The sequence below is a fragment of the Lepidochelys olivacea genome (assembly GCF_965140295.1).
Source record: "Lepidochelys olivacea isolate rLepOli2 genome assembly, chromosome: 1".
Lineage (NCBI taxonomy): Eukaryota > Metazoa > Chordata > Testudines > Cheloniidae > Lepidochelys > Lepidochelys olivacea.
Genome location: NC_140411.1, coordinates 339,732,102 through 339,749,314, shown reverse-complemented (window position 1 = coordinate 339,749,314; position 17,213 = coordinate 339,732,102). Strand labels below are relative to the sequence as shown.

Genomic DNA, 17,213 nt, shown 5'->3' with positions numbered 1-17,213 from the left:
TTTAGAAATCCTATATAGTACAAGAAAAAACTGGTGTTTTTACCCAGATCTGTATTTGTACTAGAAAGCAGCCACACACCAACAAAATAAAATGGAAACAACATTGGGTGTGCTAGCAGAGACAGGGTTATAGGTGGCCTTTTAACCACCACGTTGTTAATCCTGCTTAGATCGAGTCTACATTACACAGTGGTCAAAATGCCAGTGTCCTTTGGCACTTTGTTACACTAATGCTCCCATCAGTGCTATCAGTACTGGTCTAAACCAGTGGTAACAACAGTGGGAAGTCAGAGACAAAAAACCTAGAATAGATGATACCATAATTTCAATAGATGAACAATCATGCTCTACACTGACCACCTCTGGTCACCTTTATAAATGATCAAAGGGTTGGAAAACGTGCCTTATAGTGATAGACTGAAGGAGCTTGATGTATTTAGCTTAACAAACAGAAGGTTAAGAGGTGACTTGATCACAATTTGTGAGTACCTATATGGGGAACAGAAATCTGATAATAGAGGCTTATTTTATCTAGCAGACAAAGATATAACAACATACAATGGCTAGAAGTTGAAACTAGATAAATTCAAACTGGAAAAAAGATGCAATTTTTTCACAGTCAGTGTGATTAACCATGGGAGCAACTTGCCAAAGGTTTTGGTGGATTCTCCATCACTGGTATGTTTTAAATCAAGATTGGATCTTTTCCCTAAAAGACCTGCTCTAATTCAAACAGGAACGATTTCAGAGGAGTTCTATGGCAGGTGTTATACAGGAGGCCAGATTAGATGATCACCGTGGTTCCTTGTGGCCTTAGAATCTTTGAGTCCATGAGTTATAAAAGCGAGAGGTGTTACAGTTAAAGATGGCTGTTTGAGAGCAAAGAATCTGTAAAAAGATCTTGTTTTTCTGTTTCAGGATTGCAGGGGACACAGCCCTCAGCAAAAATATCCATGAGTCCGTCAGTGCTCAGATCCGAAAGAACTTTGCAAAAAGCAAATGGAGAGTAAGTGCAACATTCTCAGGGGGTTACACTCCAAGCCAGTAACACTTACCTGTTTTCTAAAGGATGTGCTACCTTCCTGTACACTGAATTGTGTTACAGTCCTTTAAAGGGATGATGCAACATCCTTATTTGTGGCTCAGAATTGTAGATAGAATAGTGCTACTTACATCACTAAGCTACAGCTGCTGTACAGGGGATTGAACCAGGAACCTCCAGACCCAAAACATGTGAGTTGCTATAGCTTGAGCTAAAGAGTCAAGGCCCTGTAGCTGCTGCTAGAACAGATTCCTGTCTTCTGCAGGTTGGACACAGAGGGGCCCGTGAGAGAGAGCAGCGTTTACATAAGCGCTTCTCACTGGCATTAAGAGTTACAGGATCAAGCCTTGAGAAAGGGTTTCATTTTTTATTTTATTTTCTCTGTATCTAGTTTACGAAAGAGTAACTCCTTAACGTTATTATTTTAAAATAGATATCTGACAATTCTGAAAGAAAAGAATAAATTCACAACCAAGTGTTTCAGTGGGTTTGTTTTTTTTTCTCTCTCTCTCTCTTTCCAGCAAGCATTTAATGCCACAGCAGTTGTGAGACATATGAGAAAGTTACATCTTGGCAGTAGCTTGGACAGTTCAAATGCAAGCGTGGCAAGCACCCTCAGCCTGGCCAATCCGCTTCCTGATGGAACAACCAGGAAGGATTGTAAGTACGTGACAGCATAGCAACGCTGCTGCCAACTCCTAGCAGGGTATCGATGATCAATCAGAAGTCACCCTCTGTTGCTCTCTCCTGCAATGTGTGACAGCTTTGACAGCAACCTGGATCAAAGCTCGTATCACTCTGCTTTCTTCCCATCAGCTCTGTGTGAGCCCAACAAATTTGACCCTACGGTATTTTCACTTTCCCCATGGGGGGAGGGGGAGCGGGGACTATTTTCTGATTGACTGTAATATTTACACCTTGGCTGAGACATCAGAATCAGTGGGGAAAATCGGCTCTGATGTCAGTGGACACAAATCGCTTTTATTTTAGTAGCAGTCATACCCTCTTACAACAAGACCAGATTTGGCCCAGTGTCTTGATTGTTCTACATCATGACTGGTATTTCAAAGCTGCCTAAGGGATTGAACACCTGCCCTATTTTTTTTCTGAATGTCAGGGAAGGGTGAGGTGGCAGCAACAGGGATCATTTGGGAGAGTGCAGGGTTTCCTTCACAATGAAGTTCATTTTATACCTACCCTTTGAACGTTGATTTACTCTTCCCTGCTCTCTATCTTTTGAGGTTTTTACATCACAAAAAGCCAATTAAAATGGGGGATATAAATTTAGCCATTAGATCAGGTCCTCTTATATGGAGATTTAATATGTGCGACTGAATAGGCATGCTAATGGCTTATTAAACTGCAAGTTACTGCTCAGTTTTAGTGGTGGTTTAATTGGCTCTTTCTACAGCAACATGTCACAGTGTTTGATTCATTGTACTATTGTACTATGGTGTGTATGGAACTGTATGTTTAGTCCTTAATCACCCTACTCTTTGGGACAGATTTTGGCTGACCCTGCTTTCTCCCCTTCCCGCCCCTGTCCACCACCCTGCACCCCTTTGCAAAGTCCTGCCATACTCTGTTCCTGAATGCAAGGAAGTACATAGGGACTCAGTTAAAAGACGTGACAGCCCCCGTTCTGGCATGCGCACCCTCCAGCACCTTGGAAGCACTCCGACTGCATCAGCCAGAATGCCTGCAAGGACTACAACGGCTGCCAAGCCCCTCTGCTTCCTCCCACCCAATTCAAGCAATGTCAGCCAAAATAGAGCTCTTTCCATTTGCATTTCAGGCACCATAGAGATTCATACAGATAATCTTCATCAGTGGAAATATATCCCACTAAAACCTTTTTGCCTGGAACACACCACTCTAGCCAAGTTCCACGTGCTCCAGCAGCTTACAGGAAAGCACTCCTTTTCTCCCAGGTGGTCTTCTTAAATCACCGAACTGTCACCCACATATGAATAATATGATGCCTCTTATCACTTCTAGTGTGGAGCTAAAACATTCTCACCATGGTAGACTGCAGCAGAGAGCCTGTTGCATGAAGATCTGAGGTTTCATTTTGAATCTGAGTACAGTACACAAATGTGGGACCTAAGTTAGACCCAGAGAATCTGATTGCTGATTTCACTGCTAACTGTAGATAATGGAAGATTAAACTGTCACTGCTTCTGATCTCAAATGGGTTTTGATTATTATAATGAGGAAATCGCTGTTTACAATGGTGGTGAAGGGGAGGATGAGACCAAGAACAAAATTCACTTACAGCTGTTACAAATGCTAAGATAGCCCAGTACAGTATCTGGCAGTGGAATGTTGCAGGAATGATGGATTAAGCAGCCAAGGACATTAAGAGTGGACCAGACGTGCTGAGTTGGTTATGTTTGTATGTCACCTGGAATTTAAGGCAGAAAAGAACTGCAAGATTCCTTAGCATCCCAGACTGAACACAGTGAGAGATCTTACTAGTGAATACACAATAAATTAGAGAGAACAGTTAGAGGGAATGCACCAAGCAGTGGTAGAACCCCAAAGGAACTGCAAATACAACTCATGAAAATAAGGGAAAGTTTATACATCCAATACAATCTGCAGATCAACTGGGTCCTGGGAAAAAGGAATATCTCTGAAGAGCTCTTTCCTGCCTCCTTCTTTCTCATTAGTTTTATTTGGGAAAGAATTTCTTACATGGGAAAAATACTGCACAGCTGCAGATAGATGTACAAGTAGGTCAAGTGACTTGCCTGTGGTCCCACACAAAGTGAGTGACTAAAGAAAATCCAGGTTCTTCCTGCTTCACAGATATGACAGATGTTGCTGTCAGTGCTAAGATTTTTAATACTGATTAATACCATTAATAGTAAATGTTATGCTGTCACAAAATATATTGGCCCTCTGCACGTTGGTATTTGTACTGTAATAACAGGTTTCAGAGTAGCAGCCGTGTTAGTCTGCATTCGCAAAAAGAAAAGGAGGACTTGTGGCACCTTAAAGACTAACCAATTTATTTGAGCATGAGCTTTCGTGAGCTACAGCTCACTTAAAGCTCATGCTCAAATAAATTGGTTAGTCTCTAAGGTGCCACAAGTCCTCCTTTTCTTTGTACTGTAATAGTTTCACCACTGATGAAGAGCAGCCGGGACTACAATAGTCTGAGATTAGATTTTCCAGGGTACATTCTACATTTTCCTGCTTGCGTGAGAACATGAGGCTAACTCAGAAGTGATGCATTAGGGCAGTATAAATTACATGTCGGTAAAGGAGGCATGAGTCTAAATAAGTAAATCAGGCCATGCCCAGGATATGGGCCAGACTCTCAGCCCTGTCTGGCTGCTTTATGCTGCTCAAGTGTCGGGGGAAACATGCGGATTACAGTGCACAGCCAGAATAGCAGGTCTCTACTGTGATGGAAAAGGGGATGTGGCTGGGATATCTTTACATACAAGCGATCCCCAGATGCTGGAATGTCCTTTTGGCCAGGGGCACCTGGGGAAAAGTTGTAGCGGGCTTCAGGCTGTTTATACTGGGGATCAGTCTCAGGATGGAAGGAATGTAAATGTGACTGTAAACCATGTCAATTGACCCACCCTGTCATCCTTGAGCAGATGAGAGAATCTGACCCTAATGCTCTTAATTGTGATTTTTAATCTGGTTAGGGCACAGTCACTTTAGCTCAGAAGTGGGCAAACTACAGCCCACGAGCCACATCCGGCCCGCGGGACCTGCCCGGCCCTTGAGCTCTCCGCTGGGGAAGTTAGCCCTTGGCCCCTCCCCTGCTGTCCCCCCTGCCAGGCGTGGGAGTCCCGGGGGGCCTGTCTGGGCAGGGATATGGATGGGGTCTAGGCAGTCAGGGGACAGGGAGCAGGGGGGGAGGTCCAATAGGGGGTGGGGTCCCAGGGGGGCAGTTAGGGGCGGGGGTTCCCAGGAGGGGACGGTGAGGGGACAAGGAGCGGGGGGGGTTGGATGGGTCGGAGCTTCTGAGGGGGGCAGTCACGGGGCGGGAAGTGGGAGGGGGCGGATAGGGGGCGGGGGGCCAGGCTGTTTGGGGAGGCACAGCCTTCCCTACCCAGCCCTCCATACAGTTTCGCACCCCAATGTGGCCCTCAGGCCAAACAGTTTGCCCACCCCTGCCTTAGCTGCTACCCGTTCAGCAGCCTTTCTAACACCACAGCTTGTTTGTGCATCTGTATTCCAGGCTGCCTAACTATGGTTGTACTGGTGCCAACAGGGAAAATCTGGGCAGGTATCCCAGTGCCTTAGCAGAGGATAGAGCATCAGTGGACATGCACAGAGAGTAACGTCAGCAGCATGTGGTGCAATGCACTCCGGGAGTTCCTGCCACCCAGAAAACAGGATGGGAAGAGAGGACTGGCTAAACCAATTACACAGACATACTTAGGGCATCCTGTTTGCACTGCAAAAATCCTGTGTGCCGAACCAGCACCAGGAATACTGCTGTGTGCAGCAGCCCAGGACTCTGGCAGCGGGGACGCACTTAGTTACCGTCGTCGCTAACAGAGTTTCACCGTGTGATGTGCCGTCTCCAACCATGTATAGAGCCAACCCTAGCCGTTTCTGGGTACAAAATCTGTTTGAAGTTGAAGTGCATATTAGAGTCAGTCAGAAAATAGGGGGTTGGGTTTGTGGAAATTTTTGACAAAATTTGTTGTTGTTCTTTGTTTTCATTGTAATTTTCTGTAGCTTTTTCTGACTTTTGGTTGAAATATCAAAAACCAAAATATTTTGGTTTTCAGGCAAAATATTTTGGCTTTCAACTGAAACATTTTGGGGTTTGGGTGTTCATTTTTTTGGACCAAATATTGAGGTTTTAGTGGAAAGAAGACACTTTTCAAACACAAAATTTAGCCAAAAAAAAAACAATTTTCAATCAAAAAAACAGTTTCGGCAGAACAATTTTGGCCATCCCTGGTGCAGATGTCTGTGTAAGTCTGGGGGATTAGTACAATTCTGGAGGGCTTTTTAAAATCAGAAAACTCTTTATTATAAAAGATGCAATGAGTCTCCAATCAAAAAATATAGCACCATTCTAACTAAATGGGTACCGTAATTGGGCATATTCTCTTCATGATCCATGCATGAAACGCCTATTGATACTGGTGGAAGAAACTGCACATGGAACAGCGGGGAGAATATGCCCCAATGAATCCATAGCTGCTACTTCATCGCTGCAGGAAAAATGGGAAAACCATGCTGGGTTGTCCTTCCAGTGGCTATTTCCTCCCTGCTTTATAGAATGACCCAGGTCATTTCTGGCTCAGCAAATCAGAGTTCGAACAGTTTGCTCATCAGTTTTTCTGCCTTTCCTTTTAGGTATGTCCCCATCTTCTCTCTGTAGTTTTGTTTCTTCTGCTTCTTCGGGTATTTCTGCAGTAGGAGGAGAACGGAGACCCAGGCCAACCACAGTAACAACAGTGCACACGGGGAGCAAGTGATCAGCGGAGGAGGATGGAGACGGGGAAGCCATCGGGTTGAGCGTACCTAGTCCGAGTGATTTCATCCTGCATTGTGCACTCGGCGAAGGACTAGAAGAGAGAAGATTTTTTATGGCCATATTTTATACTGCAATTCTGAAATGTTTCATTTAGCACAAACTGCAATGACTCCAGGGGGAATGGATTTAACAGTCTCTGGTGCTGTATATATGAGTCTAGCAATGTTCTAACTAACAGACGCGCAATCTTTTTCCTGGTGATTTACTCTCTTCTCAGTGTAGGTAACAGTCTATGTTGTATTTTTTTCCCATTAACTAAAAAGGTCTCGGCTGGATTATTTAAATAGAGATAATTTTTGAGAAATAGACTTTTTTTTTCTTTTAGCAAGTACTTCCAGTTGCATCCCTCCTTCCAGTTTGCTGAGGGATAGGTTACTTCTGTAGGTAGAGATTTGCATTGACCTTACAAAACAGGAAGGTTTCAAAGGCATGCATGCCATTTTTAATTCCTAAAATTGGATTGTAAACCTGTCCAGATCTAGGGGTGCCGTTACACTGAAACAATCTGCTTTCCCTCTCTTCCTCCTTCTTGGAAACAATGGTTCAAGCCCTTAGTTCAGCAAGCATGTGAAAAATGATATAATGTCTCATCCTGCAGCTCTTATTCCTTTGCTAAACCCCTTGTGGTTCATCAGGGAGGCCACATAACTAGGAGTCAGGAGAGCCTGGGTTCTATACCATCTCTGCCACTGACTCACCGCTTGAGCTTTGGGCAAGTCACTGCCCAAAATCAAAAATTTCAAATGTGGCTTCTGATTTTGAGTACCTCCAGTTTGGGGCCTCCTAATTGAGAGCTGGTGAGCACTGCAACCCACTGACTTCAGCTGAAGTTATTGGTAGCTCAGCACCAGGCCTAAGGTGCCCCAAGCTGGGCACCAAAAATCAGAAAGCATTTTTGAAAGTTTTGGTCTTTAAAAAAAACCAATGCCGTGCCTCAGTTTCCCCATCTGTAAAGTGGAGATAATGATACGCACTGCAATGTGGACGCAGCCAGCCTTTCACTGTGGCCTGTAAGCTACCTGTACCCTATACACCACCGCAAGCATAGAAAAGGCCAAAAACGGGGCACTGTCACTGCTTTATCATAAATGTTTGAAATATCTTGGAACAGAAGAGAAGGCAGTGTTCAGAGCTCACCGCACTTACGAACCTTGTGAGACGTGTCCAGATCTCTATGAGTCATTCCCAGCTTTGATTTTTCTTCTGGGAGGAGAAAAGGTAGAAGGGGAGTTCATGGGAATCAGGCACATTTAAGCTATTACTAGCTCCCTATACCCCAAATACGTCCATCTCCACAGGGAGGCAGGAATAATTTTTCCTTAAACTATTCTGTTGCCACATCCATGTCAGCTATTGTCTGTAAAGAATTAGATGAACCAGTCACACACACATCTGAATGTATACAGCCATAGTGAACATGCTACAAAAAATCATGACATTTACTTTTCATTGAGATTTCAAAGATGTAAGGTGAAATCCTGCCCCTATTGAAGTCAGTGGGAGTTTGGCCATTAACGTCAGAGAAGCCAGGATTTCAAGAAAACCAGGTGGCACAGAGTGCTAGCTCTTTACAATGATGTCATTGCACTAGCCACTCATAAAGATATTACATATAATAGATCTCAGTTGAGTCAGTACTAATCTGTGCACCATTTTCAGTCTGGTGATTTGGAGTATAATTTAACCAGTTTCCTCCAGAAATTCCCAACAACCCCATATCATATTGTGCCTAGCACAGACATTCAAACTATAATGATTTAATGTGAACTCCATAAAACACTAGTGTACATCTGACTTTCCACTGTGGATATCTGACCCTCCAATATATCACCTTGTAAAACCTCATAGATACGTCCAGTCTCTGACATAATGGGCCAGATCCCCAGCTAATGTAAAGTGGAGTCATTCCATTGAAGTCAATTGAACTACTCTGATTTTCACCAGCTGCGGTTCTGGACCAACATGTGATAGTGACATATCAGAGCACTGATATGCATGTGCAGTTTTTAATAGAGTCATTGCTCTTCAAAGAGGTTATTTGGCTCTGTTCTCAAAGCAAAATCAAAAATCCACAGCCATTAATTTCTAAGAATCAGGTTCAAATGCCTGATACTGGTCTCATTGAAGTCAGCGGTAAATTTCCTGTTGGTTTCAATGGTGCAGAATCCTGCCCCAGATTTGGTAGACAGGAACAGCAGTCAATGCTGTGGGACCTTGTCGAGCTGAGCCCCTCTTATCCAAAATCCTACATTATCTAAAACTGGAGTGGGCCCCTGGACATACAGTGTTTTTCATTTAGGGCCTTATTCATATTCATACTAAGGTCTCTTTACATCTCCCTGGCAGTGTAAAGGGGGATTAAAGTGGCTGTTAATGCAATTTATGCCCACTCTAAGACCCATTTGTGCTGCCAGACTGGTGCAAAGGGACCTTAATTTAAGTCATAATAAGGCCCTAAAAGCCTCAAGTTATCTCAAAACTTCATCTTCCAAATAAATTCTGATCTCAGTTGCACCTGTGTAAATATATGAAGGAACTCGATTTTGAGTCAGTGGAGTTATACCACATTTACACTTGTTTAACCCAGAATTTGGCCGATGGTGCTTTCCTGTATATGCTGCTGCATATAAAATGAAGCTCAAGTGGCCCCTATTTGCATTCTTTTCTAACATCATACTGAAGTTTCTGATTTTGATTTAATTGCTTATAACAATAATCAGAATATGGCATGGTCCAAATTTGTCTTGCAAAAATAAAATGTTTTCCTTCTGCAAAATAAAGAGGAGTGACATACGTAAAGGCGAGTCCATTGCAAGAGTACACTCCCTCAATTGATTTTTGGTCAATTTTCTGCCACTGTCCAGTATGTCTACAATACCGCCCTGCTGTATGCTAATAGTATCACATTTAGCTGTGGCTTTACAACAGTTTCCATTTCATTCTAGCCTGAAAATTAGATTTGTCTTAATGTTATTCCACTGGTATTCCACAAGAACTGGATCATTTTATTATTGCTCTGTTCGGACTAGAACCTGAAGAAAAGGAACAGAAGAAGTTAAAAGTAAAACGTTTCTTTCTGCCAGAAGTTGAGGAGATGGAAAGCTTTTGTTTCTCAAGAACTGTGGCTGGGGATCTGACAGGTATTTGTGGGGAGCAGAGAGCGGAGATTTTTACTGTGCAGGTGGGAGTGAGGTATGATAAGAAAGCACGGCTGGTTATTTTCCAAGGGGCCATCTCATCAAACCATTAGTGGTTCACTCACTGCATGTGATCTCTATCTCGGAGACTTGCCCATGAGTTATGCTTCTCTGAGTTATGCTTCTCTTAGCTTTATTTGTTTAAGTGGCACCACTGTGATTTGTTAACTTTTTTTTCCCCCTGGACTCCCTCCTTCTAGTCTTTGCTTGCAGCCCCGATTGTTGAATTGTTACCTCCAGAGTTACAGTTCTCATCTGTGACACCAACACCAATGTTCTTGTCAGAAAAACATAAAACTAACCCAGCTAATGCCAGTAGCCTGCCGGAGACTGGTGACTGTTGGCTGCCAGGGAACTTTCTGAGACTGAATGTCAGTTCTGCAGTGTCAGTACCACACACTGCTGATTTTGCATTTGACTTTTTATTCCTAAAGCAGCCTAGATTTTCCACTGGATCACCTCTGGAAAGACAAACTGGATATTGGCCCTGCAGCACAGCTAGTGAGGAGGCAGATGAATGGGAAAATACTGACTGGGGCGAAATGAAACTCACCCTCCCCAATTATGCTTTAGTTATTTCTGGGCAGGTAATGTCTCTTCTGCATTGGCCACTATCATGCAGGTGCCATCAAACGCGACGGTTCAGAAAAGCTTTATTATTTCACCTTCTTCTAGTTTGTCTGTTAGTATAGTGGACTTAAATTTTTAAAAAAACAATAGTAGACACTGATTCGCTGCTGCTAAGGATTAAATGATAATGTAATGTGTATTCTGTGGGGAACATGATTTTTAGGTTGTTCTGAAAACAGAAATTAAATGGGAACTTTAACATTGACACCAGCTTGAGAAAAAAGGACGTATACCCTCTGATCCATGTATTTCCTGGGTTTGCTTTGCTATTGTTGACAACAGTTGTATCTATAACAAATTTCTCTCCTTCACAGCCCTGGTTTATTTTCTCCCTTTTCTGCCTGATCCTTCTTTGACAGCAGAATCCCATGTTTATGACATCACAGTTAGTTGCCATGATGGTCATTGTAATGTCACAAGTGAAGCATTAGGAGACAAATCTGGACATCACCACGAGAAGGGCCATACAAGTACCTTGATAGAAAAAATCTTGGCACTCGAGGGCAGGGGCTTGCCCTGGGAATCTCAGCGCTGGGGTGGAACTCATGGCGAAAGGAGTTTTACCCTTGCAAATTGACAGCATGAGATTGGATCAGTTTCATCATTGCTATGCCAGCCACAGACCATGTGACTGGTGTATTCCTCCTCCATAGAAGAGAGTTGTAGATGCGTTTTCATGGTTACAGACCAACGGCTTAGCCTGACTTCTCCCCTAACCCACCCATGCCTACCAAAGACTTTGTAAACTATGGTGCAGGGTTGTGTGATGCAGAAGGGGTATCGTATACTGCAGAATCACACCCTTCCCACTGAATCGGGGCCCTCCATGCCTGCAGGGAGGGTGTGGGGGTGTGTGGATGGAAGGTATCCTGTACTGCAGGCTCAAGCAGGAAGAGCAGATAAGCCATGAGGAAACAAGCCCCTGGTCGAGCCCAAATAGCTTTAGTCATTAGCAAGCAGTGAGAACATTCTGAACAGAAGTGAATGTGGAGGTGGATCTATATTTATCAGATTCAGTGAAACCTGTGGTAAAGTTTCCACCCCCACTAACCAACAACTTCTTGTCTTGAGCAGAGTTGGGCAAATACTGCAAAACATTGGGTTGAATTTACAAACAGAATTTAGACATCTGTGTTTGTTCTCTGCAGATATTCCAGGGAACCAATTTACTGGCTAGAGTGTTTGCAGAGAGAGACCCTGGAACCCCCAGTTCAGCAAGGTACAGAAACACATGCCTAACTTTAAACATTTTTGACTCCCATTTGACTTTAATGGGATTCATCACATGCTTAAAGTTAGGCATATGCATAAGTACCTTCTGAATCTGGGCTTCAAACTGTTGTTTCTGCAGATATATCAGTTCAATGGCACTATTTGTGATCTTCACGTTGCGCACATGCTTAAGTACCTTGCTGAATCGGGGCTAAATAAATACCAGAGAATATTCATGGGAAGGGAATTTTGCATTCATTATCATGACCATTTGAACCAGAAACCTGATTCTAAGAATTATGCTCATCCACTCAAAGAACAGAAACCTATCATGTGACTTGTGCGTCTAATCAAAACAGTATCAAAATCAAATGCACCAGAATGTTCACTAATACAAAGTAGTATCCAGCCAGTAATTTCAAGTAACAGATATAGGAGGGAATTGCAATCTGCTCTTGGACATTTGGTGAAAAAAAATTCATTTGGTAAATTATTCAACAGAAGATTATTCACCCAGCAGTAGTTTTATGTGATCCCTGAAACTTATCCCAAATTTCCAGCTATATCAGTAATATCTTACCCTTAGATTCATGTCTGCTAGACAATTTCTTTAGTGTGTGTGCAATATCCCCTTGGTGTGATTACTTATTTTATACAGATTTCACGGATATTTAAAAGTTTGCCCCAAGACATAAATTCCTATTCTGGCTTCACTTAAGATTGTATCCATATAAACTACATTTGTAATTAAGTGTATGAGCTTCTTAATATCAGATGCTATTTTTCAGGACCCCACCTAACAAAACAGCTGATCAGTGCATTGATCTTTGGTTTCTATTAGCGAATAGCACGGTCAGATTCACGGTGCCTACATTTTTCCATGATAGAGAGGGAAAACAGGGCATGTGTGCTCTGAGTGTCGTGAAAATCACTGCTAAACTCACAATGACATGAAAATATCCAATTAATGCATGATACTGCACGGCATGTATTAAATTGTACTATTTCTACATTTCCCAAGCCTTTGCTGTAAACACATTCTGGACCCAGTCCCCTGGGGTTTCTTTTAAGTTTGGTTTTGAAATGACTATATGTATATCTGTGTAACCCGAAATCCATTGTTATCTAGCGCTAACTGCAAAAGCTGATGTTTTGTGAACAAAACACTGCAAAGCCTGAGAATGTATTTTGTCCTTTTACTAAATGCTGTGCAGTTTTTAAGGGAAGATCACTATCTAGAGGGGCTTCATTCTATGCACCCGTCAGTTACACCTGTCTTGGTGCAGGGAAATCAAACTGTTGTGCGGTTTTTTTTCACATATGCTTAAAAAAATTATCTACAACTAAAATCCCTTGTACTAGATCTACTGCACAGTGAGGGCTGCAAAGCAAACATGTTAGTTGTATCTATGTCTCTGTGCTTTAAGATAACAGGAAAACTTAGACTGGAATGTAGGCTCAGTCGATTCATATTTTCCCCCTTTTCCTGAGAAGCGCTTGGAATTTGGCTTTTGCAGATCAGTTGCAGAATGCTCTGTTGGTGTGGACCGAGCCAGTTGCTGACTATCTTAAAGTCGTGTTGTTCCCAAAGCATCAAGTGTCAGAACTTTTTTTTTTTTTAGTTGCATTTAACCCATTGCGCTCCATGCGTTCAAGCCTGTATTTATCAACAAAAGACTTCAGCCCTATTTTCTGTACCACCTGGAAATGATTCTCGTCTTCTCTTCTGCTGATCGGTCTCTGCAAATCATTTGACTCATGATTTCCTTTTCTGAGGCTGGACAAGAGAGAGGAGGTCACACACAGCTCTCAGTAACGGTGCTGGAACCCCACTCAACTAATCAGCTGAGAGTGTAATTTGCCTGATTGCTCAGTGTTTGCTCTTTATATTACAGAAGAGTTGGACATTACTGAAAGCTCAAAATCCACAAAGGGAGCCAGCTGAGAGCTATGAAATTGCTTGCCCATAGGAAGATGGGTTCACTCATTTCTTCACAATCAATTTCCCTGGAAGCAGCATGCTTGGCAGGGGAATTTCAGCAAAAGTAAGGCCAGGGTGATGTAGGGAGTGAGTTTAAAACCTTCTAGCTATTTTGAGAGTCCCAGGTGGGACTTTCTCCTACCCTTGCAGCCCTGCACAGGGGCTGACTAGAATCCCACTGGAAAGCATAATCCCTCCCTCCTCAATGCTTTTGGTGTTAGCATCACAAGATGAAGCAGGAGTTGCTCTTCCTGCTGGCTGAAAGGGTACAGGGAGGGGTGAAGGGGAATGGTTATGCTATGGCCCTGCCCTCCGCATTAGCCCACAAAGCAGTGGGCAGCGTGCTGGGCCTTCTGCAAAGTCTCAATTCAACAAAGAATTCCAAGCACATCAGTCTCCCTGAAGTCAACAGAATTTGTGTGCCCTAAAGATAAGCATGTGCTTATGCGCTTTGTGGAATCAGGGCCCAAGGGAGACAGAGGTGCTGCTGTGCTATGCACACAGAGGAAGTCCTCAGTCAGAATCCCTCCCCCATCACCCTCTACACCCACCAAGCACAGCCTGGGGTCACAACGGCTGAATCTTGCCCTAGGTGAGAAAGCCAGGTCAGTATTTACCACCTCTTTATTCATACCCAGCTTCTGCAGCCCTGACATCCCACTTACTTGAGTAGAACATTGAACCAGTCATCATAATAGTCCCTTCTGACCTTAATATCTATGAATTAGCTCAGAGTGAGTTACTAGGTGACTCGTGTTTCTGCTCATCCAGGCCAGTGATGTTTCTGAGTCTTTGCTTCTGGGTGGGAAGCAGCATTTCTGCATTTTATTTATTTTTAACATTTGGCTTGGGACAAAAAAAGACCCAGCCTGCCCAGAGGGAAATTTGGGAAGGATTCCCGAAATAGCACTCGACTGCAAAACATCTCTTGGTTTATTTTTACAAAGATGCGAGCATGTTTTATTAACAAAAAGGAATGAAAAGCTTACAATTTTAATCCAGGAATGTCAGTGTGCCTAATATTACAGGTCTTGTGATTGATACAATTTCATAACAACATCCTTGTCCAAATGAGGGAAATAGTGTATTTACTCCATGCATGTACTAAGGCATTGCAAAAAGTTTAACCTGCGTAATGGGTTTGCGAATCTGCAAATTGTTAATGGGGCTACATCGCAAATGATTCTCTGCCTTGACAATCATGTATACATATCGAGATTTCTATCATAATGATAAGTGAAAGGGATGATTAATTGTTTTCCTCCAATAAATCCAATTAAATCATTATGAGCTGAAGTGTCTTACTACTTTCAGGTACACAAATCCTTCTGCATGTGTGGGAGAGGAAGAAAATTGTATGGCTGAGATGATTATAACATGTAGCTCTTATCCTCAGTAGATCTCATAGGAGGTCAGCACCATTATTCCCATTTTACAAATAGGAAACCTGAGGGGTGAAGTGACTTGACCAAGGATACCCAGCAGGCAAGTACCAGAGCTGGGACTAGAACATGGGTTGCTCGAGTAGCATGCCAGTGCTCTATCCACTAGGCTACCCTGTCTCCTGTTATTGCAGTAGTTACAAAATTTTAATGAGTAAGAGATGTAATTTTGGGAACAAATATTTAAAAAAAAAACATCCTCTTTCCTCAGCCTCATCTTAAAGTAAACTATGATGATTATAGGTGGTGTGACAAAGTTCCTCCTCTACCTTGGTGGGTCCTGTGCTTATTGGCAGATTTTGCTTGCCTCAGAGATTCACAGTAGCCCTCAGTTTGGCCACTTTTGTGGCTCAAATCTGCCATTCACTCAGCTAACCTCATCACTGGCCAGCATGGGGAAAAGGAAGGAGAACAATCCCCGCAGTCTCTGCTAGTCCACCTAGTGGGTCAGGGGACAGGCCAGGGACCTTTCCCTCTGGTGGGACCCACAGTCCAAGTCAGCTCCTCCTGTATCCAATAGGAGGATGGGGGGAACCCAGGCCCACCCTCTACTCCAGGTTCCAGCCCAGGGCCCTGTGGATTACAGCTGTCTATAGTGTTTTGTGTAACACCTGTGCGACAGCTACAACTCCCTGGGCTACTTCCCCCTGGCCTCCTCCCAACACCTCCTGTATCCTCACCACAGGACCTTCCTCCTGATACCAGACAGCATTTGTACTCCTCAGTCCTCCAGCAGCACACCTTCTCACTCTCAGCTCCTTGCGTGCACTTCACTAACTGGGGTAAGAGCCTTTTTAAACCAGGTGTCCTGATTAGCCTTAATTAATTCTAGCAGCTTCCCAATTGGCTACAGGTGTCCTAATTAGCCTGCCTGCCTTAATTAGTTCTAGAAAGTTCCTGAGTGTTCTGGAATAGTCCCTGTTATTTTACCCAGGAAAAAGGGACCTGCTTAACCTGGAACTAAGGTATCTACCTTCAACCACTCTTTTGTAGCCATCTGGCCTGACCCTGTCACAGGGGCTAAAGCCTTAGTTAGTGTAAATCACCAATGCTCCAATGACTTCAGTGAACTTGTCCTGATTTACACCAGTGAAGGATCTAGTCCAATGCTTAATGTCACCTTTCTCTGGTACATGGAACAGGTATTAATTATTAGGATCACTCAGTCATGCAAATTAATGATTCCATCATTCTAAGTATTTAGCTCCCTCAAGTCCCACTGAATTCAAACAGACCTACAAGCAATGAAAAAACCAATTATTATCTAGCCCATCTCCGGGTCAATACGGGATATGATGCCCAACGAGAGGATATATTATTAATTAAATGCTCTCGAAACATTATTGTTTTATTTGCTATTGAAAGAACACCACCAGTGTGCTAGATAGTGAAAGAGAGAACAAATAAGAATTCAAGATCACTGCCCCAAAAAGTCATCATTCTGAATAAACCAGGTCCAATAAAGGATGGGGAGATGAGCAACAGCAGAATTTCCATCTGAGCATTGCAGGATCTAAGGCCTTTGCTGCAGAATGTAGGGCCAGCTCTCCAATGCCTGGTGTGTAATGCACAAACTACAGTGATTTACAAAGTGATTTACCCCTTTGCGATTTCCATACCAGTCAGTTTTGTGTGCCTATGCTTTCAGCTCTGCCCCTTGTCAATGAGGCATGCTGTATTCGGTCACTTCTGAAGCTGTCCTGAATAGCTCACTGTGGGGACCAGTGCAGCATTGTTTAAAAAGATCTGTGTTGTCATTTGAAACGATTATATAATCCAAAGTACTGTGGCACTGCAAAAATGTATTTGTTTAAAGGACTTGTACATTTATCTCCTATGTATCGCTGTGAAAGTTTGCCCCTCAAATAGCTCCTGAAGCCGCTTTGTGAAACAATGACCTCTGACAGAATGTCACATTAGAAGATGTTAGATAGACGGTCCCAGGTGCCTCTCGTGAGATCAGTGGAGATGAACTTTTGAACCATTATAGCAATATCAGAAAGTGGTTCTGTGGTACATCTCGTCCCTTTGAAAATGTGATTATTTCCGCATTGTACCAATGAACAGTCTTCAGCAGGGGGCTGAGAAGGCTATGCAGACAATGGGCTCAGCCCATGGGAACTGCTTGTGTCACTCGACAGAGACCCCTCCAGGCAAGCAAAGAACATCAAAAACTATCCCACCCAGT

General features: G+C 43.2%; 1 protein-coding gene across 3 annotated transcripts in view; it reads left to right on the top strand.

Moving 5' to 3' along the window:
- The window catches only part of CAMK1D (calcium/calmodulin dependent protein kinase ID), a 369,044-nt gene extending 354,177 nt beyond the window's left edge, over positions 1-14,867 (top strand). For 2 of the 3 annotated variants that reach the window (XM_084617259.1, XM_084617258.1), the window contains exons 9-11: positions 919-1,006; positions 1,564-1,702; positions 6,383-14,867. In XM_084617259.1, the coding sequence (XP_084473385.1) occupies positions 919-1,006; positions 1,564-1,702; positions 6,383-6,504 (349 nt within the window). In that variant the 3' untranslated portion in view covers positions 6,505-14,867. Of the gene's footprint in view, positions 1-918; positions 1,007-1,563; positions 1,707-6,382 lie in introns of all 3 variants that reach the window. The other variant, XM_084617257.1, reaches the window with a different exon arrangement.
- The last annotated feature ends 2,346 nt before the right edge of the window (positions 14,868-17,213 follow it).